General features: G+C 37.1%; 2 protein-coding genes across 2 annotated transcripts; one reads left to right on the top strand and one right to left on the bottom strand.

The window, feature by feature from the left end:
* Window positions 1–5,751: 5,751 nt before the first annotated feature.
* Window positions 5,752–7,564, bottom strand: LOC103509522 (F-BAR domain only protein 2). Its single transcript, XM_026823821.1, has 6 exons — window positions 7,502–7,564; window positions 7,354–7,409; window positions 7,012–7,219; window positions 6,562–6,819; window positions 6,118–6,216; window positions 5,752–5,847 (listed from the first exon to the last, which is right to left on the bottom strand). Exons 1-6 carry the CDS (start codon window positions 7,562–7,564, stop codon window positions 5,752–5,754), a joined length of 780 nt encoding a protein of 259 aa, XP_026679622.1.
* A 227-nt stretch (window positions 7,565–7,791) lies between these two features.
* LOC113467577 lies at window positions 7,792–10,419 on the top strand. Its single transcript, XM_026823820.1, has 6 exons — window positions 7,792–7,815; window positions 7,917–8,218; window positions 8,655–8,779; window positions 9,003–9,271; window positions 9,376–9,564; window positions 9,952–10,419. The coding sequence occupies exons 1-6, from the start codon at window positions 7,792–7,794 to the stop codon at window positions 10,417–10,419; spliced, it is 1,377 nt and encodes a 458-aa protein (XP_026679621.1).
* The last annotated feature ends 442 nt before the right edge of the window (window positions 10,420–10,861 follow it).

Here is a 10,861-nt window from a genome sequence, read left to right as displayed (position 1 = left end):
AGAGGCTACTTAGGGGGGGGGGGAATACTTTTAACAAATAAGTAAAAACACCTTGATTAAAAAAAAAAAAAAACAAAAAAAACAACAACAATAATAATAATAATAAAATGTAGGAAATAAAATCAAAGACCTAGAGGAGGTTCTGTTGGATCCACATGGTCCGGTTTATCCTCAGTGGAAGCGCTGTCTCCCATGGTCTTCATGAGGGCGTGATTGAGTTCTGCGAGACCGTTGATCTTCTTGTGAGGAGACTGGGAGAAGTTGACCTCCGGGTTAATGTCGATGGAGTTTCGCCTTTCCTTGACCGAGAGTGGGGAGAGGGTTAAGTTGCCGGCTGTAAAGCGAGAACCGGAAGGATATGGCGTGTGTAAAAATACAACCGAAATTCACGAAAGCCTATGTGTCTTCATAATGATAGATTCTGACGTGACTTTGTGAAGATTCGTCTTGAAAAGAAGAAAACCAGTAACTTATACTCTTCACCAAGAGTATAAGTTACTGGTGGGTGTTCTTCTATGTATCTTCGTTAATAATGATTATAATGAATAACTTTTTTCAGGGGGTTATTGCTGTTGTTGTAGCAGAAACAGCAGATCAGTCAACATCCCCAACAGGTTCCAGGGTTGGTATGAGATCAAGGAAGGTGGCAGCTTGCATTGGGTTCTCCCAGAGGTCTATCGGGGTTAGGGTGGTGTATTTAGCCGTTATCACGATGGTTGGGGGTTCTCACGATGGTTGGATCTACGACCCCTTAGGACCCGGGAAGCTCAACAACTTTCCGGTGAAAGACCATCAATTTCCCTCAATTCTAGCAACATCTTTAAGAGATTTAAACAAGTAATTTACCAGTAACTCGTAGTTCATCCACACTGGCGCTGATCTGATTTGTGTTGGCACTCAGGGGTTTGATCTCCACGTGAATCTTGTGATCTCTGTCATCATCTGTAACATGATTACACATGAAAATAATTATAATAAGAACGAATAGAATGGCACAATGGCTATAACATCAAAGGAAACTAAGGGCAATCTTGGTCTTATTCAAGCGAATGATTGAGCACTATTATAAAGGTGTGTCCAATTGATTCTAAAGATCTTAAGTCTTCAGTACCGGTATTAAAATTTACATGCAAAACAATCCCATGACGAAACTCAACGCGTACACACAAGGAAAGACCAGATGGGGAGACATGTCATGGGATGGGGAGACCGGACTTTACACTCAATCCCGACACAACCCGACGAGGCAAAACCCCAACCTAAGAGAGAAAATTGGCGTGACTGAGCGGGTACAAAAATACATTCAAAAGATACACAAATAGTTGACTTTACATTTTGAATTGCGCAGAGGGTTTCGAGAGAGAGTGATAACAGGAGCGGCCAGAGGCGTAGCATTAGGACTAGACGGGGCGGAAGTAGGCATACCTTGGCCGACCCCACTGAACCCTTGGGGACTTAGCACCACTTCCTTATTGCTGCCTGTAACATATTATGACAACTGAAAAGGTGAAGCGAAGACAGATCACAGGAAGGTCAAAGAAGTTATGTACAAGGTGTTTTTTCCTAGGGAAATGAGAATTCCGATGAAGCAATTAAATCAGAAATGAGTTCTATTCGAACTTAGGCTGTGGAGATTTTTATTAACACAAGTATTTGCTGGAGGAAAAAAAAGTAAATGTATGAATTCAGGGGACCCATTTGTCGACTTTGAAAATTTGAGTAAAAAATAAATAAAAGAAACCTCTGTTGTGCAGAGGTTAGCGCGGTGGATTCGAACCTAGGACCTCCGAGTTAAGTCGGGTTAAGTCTTCTTAACCCGGAGTTAAACCTGTAATGAAAATCTCCACTCACCTTTGATTTTTCCGTTTTTATTTTATAAATAGATCCCCAATAATTACAAAATTCAGAGTCAATGAAGATACCTATTAAAAAATAAGATGAAGTACATAAACAAAGCCCGGTTCGAGTATTTTTTCGTGAATTTTTTTTTTACAATCTAAATATCTATTTTTTTCAATTCGGTTCGAGTTTCCAAAATTTTCACGAAAAAAACAAACATTCTCGAACCCGATTACAGCAGCCAGAAGGAAATTTTTTCACCAAAATGAGATTTTCAAATCAGCTGATCAAAAAAAAAAATTGAACCCAATTTTTTTTCCCGATGGAAACCCCGGGCAAAACACCACCCCCCCCGGGGAAAAAAAAAAAAAAAAAAACCCTTTGAAAACCCAATTTTTTTTTTTTTTTTTTTTTTTTTTAATTCTGCTTTCTCGAACGGATTTAGCGAAATTTTGCCGTTTTTTGACGAAAATTTCGACTTTTTTCAGAATGTAAAAAATACTCGAACCGGCCCTAATATTTTTAAATTTGAACTCTAGCAAGTATGTACAGGGTATTATGTTCAATGTTAGTAACTACCAAATGATGAACAATACCTACAAATGAATATGATTAACCAGACTACCCTGTATCTAAAACTCCCTTAGAAAATACTTTGATGGAGAGTATAGGTACCTACATATCTACTTTAACAACAAAAATAAATTTAATAGAAAGTAAAAAAATCCCAGGCTCCAAACTTCAAACTTGTGATCTTAAATCTTCCACTAAACCGCTTAATATAAGTAGCTTTAAAGTTTATTTCATTGGTGGACTGTCTTATAAAAGCACAGGCCCAAATTCCCACCCAAAACAAAACACAACAAATAGGAATTTTGTACATCAAAAAGGACAGACACTACAAACAAGAACCCCTACAAAAAAAATCTAAAAACATGATGTAAACAAGATGGCGCCAACATGGGTTGCGTTATGGGGATCAGGATTCGATGCGAAATCTCCCTATTATTTGCTACATACTTTTCAAAACTTAAAATTCTCACTCTCTTCCCTACCTCGTAACACATTCATAAAATTCTTTAACATCACTCGCCCTCTATAACACTGTCAGTATATTGCGGCCCAGGTAAACAGGTCCTTATTCCTGTGAAAACTACAAATTTATTAAACTCCTGAATTAGATGAAGGCAAAGTATCTTGAAGAAAATAGGTACAATCCTTCCATAACATCAACGTGTAGTTTATGCAAGATACAAGATCATTCTTTTGATGAATAAAACCCAAATAGAGAATTCACCCTTGTTTATTTCAAAACGCATAATTTAGCAACATTTTGCTACTAAAAAGTAAATAAATAAGTGTACCTAAATAAAACAAAAATATCGTGAAACTTCGAGTGTCGTACCCGGGCTAGACGGATACATGCTCTCGTGGCTTTAATGTTTTGTTTTGACTCCTCTAGAACCACGGTTTTACTTCTAATCTTTTTTTTTTTATTATTACGTTAATATTTTGTACCTTATGTAAATACGAGTATGAGTAAACAAACACGTCAAATTGGCCAGTTGAAATCCCTGATAATGATGCCAATTCTCTACCAACATATTTTGCTACAAAAACTTTCATGAATACGGAAATTATTGCCAATCAAATATCTAAAAGTGCCAGTACACTGTAGACTTTTTCTCTCAACTTGGTCTCTACCGAGAGTATAGAGCGCTTTATGACCTGTGTACACTACTCTACGAACTTGGTAGGCTCCGTAAAGAGTGGTCTCGCGAGATTAAGTCTAGCGAAAAAGTACACAGTGTACTGGCACCTTTCAGACTTTGTTTACACTATGGGGTTCTTGATGGTAGCACAAACCGGGTATTTTTTCTGTTTGAGAATTGACCACAATACATAATGATCCCCAGACAAACCCAACAATTCCCTCTTAATCTCTTCAGGGATTATTTCATTAAACTTGACAGATGGCGTTAATTTAGTGCCAAAATAGACTTCTTTTTACCATTATTGGTTGAAGGGCCACACTTTGAGACTAAACATAAACTTTATCTAATTGGATAAAGCAAATTGATTGGATGATTTAAACTATGAATCAAGATTATCCAATCAGATAACTCGGTCATATTAGATTAAGTTTTTCATTACAAAAATGGGCCCGAGCATAAGAGTCCCTGATATCATCTCGTATTAAATAAATGGAACATTTATTTTTAAGTAGCTTGATTTTCTTAATTCGGAGAAAAAATTAATGGTCTTTTTAATTGGTCAATTAACACTTAATGGACAGCGTTATCATTTGAGACTTCAGTTAACATTTCAGGGTCTTTTTCAATTATTTTTTTTTTCTAAAAATAGTCTTGAGATAAACTATCACGTGCCAAAAAAAAAAAAAAAAAAAAAAAAATCGATTCTTAGGCTGGCCAAATGAGCTCCGACTGTAGGACAGACCTACATCTAACAGACAGTCGGAGCCATAAGTGGCCAGCCCTAGACTCTTGCCATGCTTTTTCATATGCAAGAAATCCGAATCCTAGACTTTTGTAATGTAAATGCAGTTTCTTTGTGATATCATGTCACAACTTTGGTGCTCACTGCAGCATTGTAGGATTTTCCCAATATCTCAATAATCCTAACATCCAATGTTTACCTACCGTGCTGGCACCGGTCGCTATGCGCATTTATATGCAATAGCTACTCATTTTCCTCACGAGGCTGAGTGGGCCCCGCAACAGTCACGGAATCAATCCTTTGCAGATACAAATTTCTTGACCCCGCCGGGAATCGAACCCGGGTCTCCCGCGTGCAAGGCGAGTGCAGTGACCACTACGCCAACTTGACCCCGCCGGGAATCGAACCCGGGTCTCCCGCGTGCAAGGCGAGTGCAGTGACCATTACGCCATGGGAGCTGACTAATCCTAGACTTTTGCCATGGTTGTTAAATCATTAATGGAACCGATTTTATGTTGCTGAAATTGGTTAGGGGGCATGGCACAATCGGCACATACTAGCATGCAAAACAAGTTGCAGGAATATAAAGCAGTACCACATCAAAACTAAGCAAACAGCTACAATGTCGTATTCACAGTAATACATTTCCCCACCACCTTTTTAGGAATCTTTGGTTATCTACAGTGTGTATCAATTGTTTTTATTTTCCTTTTAACAGTTTCTTTTTATTATTTTTTTTTATTATTATTATTAAAGCATTTTCAATAATTTTCTTTGTTTGTCTTTATTATTTATCTCTTCTGTCTTGTTGATAAAGTAAAACTACTTATTTTGAAAGAAATTTGATCACCTATTTCAATTTAATGATCAAATTGAAGTAATCAAACGATTGATTTTGTGATAAGATTTGTGCTACAGACCTTGCAAGGAAAATCAGTATCTGTGTTCATAAATGGGATGCTTTCCAAGTTATGTTACACGGAGTACCTTAATTAATTCTTTTTACCTTGAGTAATGATTCCTGGCTTCTCCAATCCTGTATATTTTTGGAGATAAGGATGATTTTCTCGATACGTATTGGTTTGATGGAAATTTATAGGTCATACTTTACAAATCAATTTTGTAAATCGCAGTTTTAATTTTTTTGTACATTTAATAAATTTTACACATTTTCAAGTTGTCAAAACGCTGCAATACTGAGTTAGATGAAGAACAGAAGGTTACGTGAAAACTGTCAGAGATAAAGAGAGAAGAAGACCAAAAGTGCAGACTCGAAAGAAAGAGAAAGAGAATTGGGAGAAAACTAAATGTTGGGGTTGTACCGAGTTGGATTATCTCAGGATTGAAAGTAGTCGAGGATTGAGTTATATTTGGACAGAATTAGAGTATATTTTTTCAGTACGAAATGCTCCAACAATTTATCAATGGTCAGCTCCAAACATTGTCTTTTGAATTCTAAATAAATCTGAAGGTATATTTTTTCAGTACGAAATGCTCCAACAATTTATCAATGGTCAGCTCCAAACATTGTCTTTTGAATTCTAAATAAATCTGAAGGGAAAAAATGGAAGTACCAATTAAAGCTTAGATTGCTTAGAAGGACAAAGGATAATCTCAAATGAGTGTGCCCATTGGCATTAATCACTTAGTTTTCTTCAGAACTTGTCTAATACTTACAATTATTAAAAAGCAACAAGATAGTTCTTTCTTTCTGTCATCTTTCCAAGAGGAAAATATGAGTTGTTTTTTCAATTGATATTTCAGATCATTTTCTTCCTACTAAACATTTCTTCTGAAAAATATAAAGTGAATATGCCTTACCTGACCTATGGCATCATGATTGTTCTCAATAAGTTCTGTGTAAGTGCTGAGGAATTCCTTCATCTGTTTCAAATGTGCTTCCTCTATTTGCTGGAAGTACTGTAGAGACAAAGTATAAGTAGTGATTTATTCAGACTGTCAGCTAAGAACAAGGTGTCCCATTATGCTAAGAGTGTGATAAAGAGGTTTATTGATATGATTTTGTTTACTGTAATTTCAAGTCATTACTACACATTTCCAGATAAGACTGAAAAGTCCCCCAAATTGATCAACATTGACTGGAACCCATGAGAAGTACGTAAGATCAAAGGATTTTGATGGAATGTTAAAAAAAAAAGTTTATAGTGAATATGTATTTCAGGTGATATCTATTGAACTTGACCAGTGAACAGGTGCAATAAATGTATATTCAATTCATTATTCAAGTTTCCTTGCAAAACTTACTTTACAAGAGGTGGACATCCTCTTTTCAAAGTCTTCTTTGATGAGAGCATACTTGTCTACAATAGTTTTATAGTCTTCTTGAGCTTTCTTAACTTTGAGCTCAGCTTTCTCGAGGTCTTTGGCAGAACCATTGTCTCGCCTTAGCTTGTCTAGCTCTTCACATTTTTGTAGATAGACATCTTTGGCCTTCTGTAGCACCAATGTGGTTGATTGAATGGTTTGAACTATTTCTAATGTGGGACCTTGCTCTTCCTTTACCTAGAGAAAAATAAATTAGTAAAGTTACCTAATCAATAAAAAAAAGGAATTCACTTACCTACTTGGAAGTTTGTTCTAAACAATAAATGAGTATTTACAAACCTAACATAAGAGCAAGTGATTTCCGCTTATAATGGACAAAAGTGCTACCCTTTTCTGTTTGGATTAATTGTTTAATTTCCCAAAACTTACTAATTTGTGTTTCTTCTGCAGCTCCTCTGTGTACTTGCATACGTCTTTGACCAAATCATTCACTTTCTGCATCATTTTAACTTGAACTGTGGCTATTTTTTCTATTGATGTCTTCAACACTTGCCATAATGGAGCAAATGTCCCACTGCCACCTGATTGTTTGGCCAACTTCCCAAATAACTTTGAATTGTTCTCTTCTATGTTGGCCCTGAAAGGGGAATTTAGATAATTCATAATTACAAAAAGATTTATTGCAATCAGTAGGGTATTCTAGGATTTCTAGGTATCATTGAATGTAATGTTACTTACATGGCTAATTACTGGGTAATCAAAATCTGCCACCTGATTGTTTGGCCAACTTCCCAAATAACTTTGAATTGTTCTCTTCTATGTTGGCCCTGAAAGGGGAATTTAGATAATTCACAATTACAAAAAGATTTATTGCAATCAGTAGGGTATTCTAGGTATCATTGAATGTAATGTTACTTACATGGCTATGGCTAATTACTGGGTAATCAAAATTTTGATAGCTACTTTTACCCTCTTTATCCATTGGAACCTCCAACCCAGAGAGAAAAAAAGAAAGAAAATCTGGTGTGAACATCACACGACTTTCATTATCCTATTGAATGATGCTTGTTTTCATGTTCTATATTAACTTTTACAATATCTCTAACAGTTTAGTCAGTATAGCTGAAAATCGCCAAAAAACGGTCAAAAACCGCCAAAAAGCGGTCAAAATACAGCCAACCGCAGCACCTATCTCAACCAAACGTTAACATGGCTAAAGACCATCAGCCCAGTGTATGGCTGATAAAAAAGATATCTTTTCTTTTTTCTGCCATCACTATTTGTCTACAACAACATGACCTAAGATGACATTTATGATCTTGATCTCATTTCAGAACATCAGCCGAGTTCCACCAATCACCATGAGCATTCTCATAACACCACATGGTGTCAAGTTTGTCCACATCCTCGTCAACCTCTGCAGTGAAATCCTCAAGCGTGATCTGAAAGCCCAGAGTGAGGACATGGGTGTGCGTGTGACTCAAATAGAGAAGCAATGTGTGCGGACAAAGCCAGTGGGGGAGGAAGTGGGCGTGAAGATAATGGCAAGAGAAGTGGAGAGAACGGCAACTGCAAGACTGAGAGATCAGCTGGTCTCGGCTCAACACTTTGTGGACCAAGCTCAAGTCCAGGCTAGGTAAGTCACATGCCCGCCACTCAGACGGTCTGACAGACAAAAGTCTGAACGTGTGGGGCGGTCTCAGACTTGGGTCTGGCAGACCGCCTGAAAGACCTCAGTACGTTTCGGCGGTCTTAGCGTGCGTGGCGGGCATAAGAAGTGGTTGAAGATAGGAGAGCAAGGAGAGACCAGTTGAATGCCATAACCATTTCAGTGGAAAGCCAATTTGTGTTAGCCAAACTGTAATAAGATATTGTTGCAAGTTTTGGTACCTACCATATCAAGAAATTTATGTATACTTTCCTAGGGAAAAAAATTATGTCAAAAAAAGAACAACAGTGATTTAAACGCATGATGATTTAAAGTACAGAACTGTATCAAGGTTCTGCAAGCTCTACATATACACAAATCCAGTAGAAACTGAGTTCATATTTTTAATATTTTATGTTCACAGTGAACTCACGTCCAGTATCAAGCAAACAGAAGAATCAATTAATAAAGTAGAAACTGAGGCTGAGAAATATTTGAAACAGAACAGTTTGGATGTCAACATGATACATGATGATACGAAGATGTCAGGTAATGGAATAATATACGCTTGACAAGAATCTCTTGATTGAAAAGAATTGAATAGAATAGGTACACCTTATACATGTTGTTTATACTTCTGGGATAGGAGAATTTGAGCATATTGCCCTCTGGACACAGACCACAAGCGTCCATTCATTGCTACGAAATAAAAACGCGGGTGAAACAATCACCTTTTTAAATTAAAATAGTATTAAAATGAAATTATTTTCAGATTTCCACACTGAGGTTGAAAAGCAGAGTACCCAGCTCACTGAACTAACTACCAAAACGTCTTCGCTGCTTAGCAGCGTAGCGTCCTGTGATAACCTAGCCCTGGCTCCATTACAATTCCTCAATGGAGGGGACAGTACTGTCGACCTTGTGGCTGTAGTGAGAGAGGCGAAACAATTCCGGGAATCGAACCCTGTGCTTAGCCTGTTTGGAGCATTTGGTAGCGAAGATCCCGCGTGTATATCACTCATGAAACAGTTCACAAGTTTGGTAAGTTACTGTACTTAAGTGATTCAAGTGATCTTGTGGGAGTAAACTGTATCAAATAGGCTCATTACATAATTCAAAAGTTTTCAAACATTCTTTAAAACGAGAAAATATTTACAAGAATATACCAATTTAGGCCCAAAGTTGAGAAAAGAGGGGACAGTACTGTCGACCTTGTGGCTGTAGTGAGAGAGGCGAAACAATTCCGGGAATCGAACCCTGTGCTTAGCCTGTTTGGAGCGTTTGGTAGCGAAGATCCCGCGTGTATATCACTCATGAAACAGTTCACAAGTTTGGTAAGTTACTGAGTTCGATCAATCTGGAAAAACAAAGTTGAATAAAATTCAAATTACTAAAGCTTGCTGAAACCGTATTGTTTTGTACAAACCTTATGGTACCTGAGATCAATCAATGTGATTTCTCAATATGTAGCCTTAAGATACCATGTTTTACTTACATTGCAGTATATTACACGATACGCATTTCGATCATTGGATCATCATCAGATGGGTATGTCAATATTTCACGAAAACACTAACGAAAAAGCACGTAAATCGGTAACATTTAACACTAAAACACGGGAAATAAAATAAAAAGCTGGTGATAAAATAAAAAGGTTCGAAAGAGCGAATTATTTATAACTACTTATTGTTAATATTTTGACTTCTTCCTATTACTTACAGGTGATCAGCACAGACGAAACAGTCAGCCGCGATATTGCCGACTTAGAAACCTCTAAGTCAGCAAAACAGGCAGAATATGACACCACTACTCAGAACCTAATGAGGGAACTGAACTGGGAACCTTCCATTCCGGAACCTCAGCTGGCTATCTGCGATGCTGATTGGTTGAACACTTGGGATGATCAAATACGAGGAGAGGAACCCGTGGACTGTGAGGCGACTACTTTGACCGCGGATGTTTCACAGATGGATTTATATCAGAACCTAATGAGGGAACTGAACTGGGAACCTTCCATTCCGGAACCTCAGCTGGCTATCTGCGATGCTGATTGGTTGAACACTTGGGATGCTCAAATACGAGGAGAGGAACCCGTGGACTGTGAGGCGACTACTTTGACCGCGGATGTTTCACAGATGGATTTATATCAACAGTTTCGGACTAGTGTGCAAACTTTTCTGGGTATGTAAAATCTAATCTCACTTCCTTTGGTTTATGAAGATCATATTATACCTATATTTAAGTCTGAAGAGTAGAAAATCGTGTTTCATCTATTCAACCAAGTTTCACTCTGCATTATAACCTTTCGTCATTGTCAATAAATAATTAGTTAGGTACATACTTACTTACTTGAAAGTAGCGCTTTATTTAGACTTCACAGTAATACATTTCCCCACCACCTTTTTAGGAATCTTTGGTTATCTACAGTGTGTATCAATTGTTTTTATTTTCCTTTTAACAGTTTTTTTTTTTTTTTTATTATCGGAGATAAGGATGATTTTCTCGATACGTATTGGTTTGATGGAAATTTATAGGTCATACTTTACAAATCAATTTTGTAAATCGCAGTTTAATTTTTTTGTACATTTAATAAATTTACACATTTTCAAGTTGTCAAAACGCTGCAATACT

This window comes from Diaphorina citri, unplaced genomic scaffold (genome assembly GCF_000475195.1).
Source record: "Diaphorina citri unplaced genomic scaffold, Diaci psyllid genome assembly version 1.1 scaffold505, whole genome shotgun sequence".
Taxonomy (NCBI): domain Eukaryota; kingdom Metazoa; phylum Arthropoda; class Insecta; order Hemiptera; family Psyllidae; genus Diaphorina; species Diaphorina citri.
Note: the sequence above shows the minus strand (reverse complement) of the source record. Positions and strands in the feature narration are given on the sequence as shown.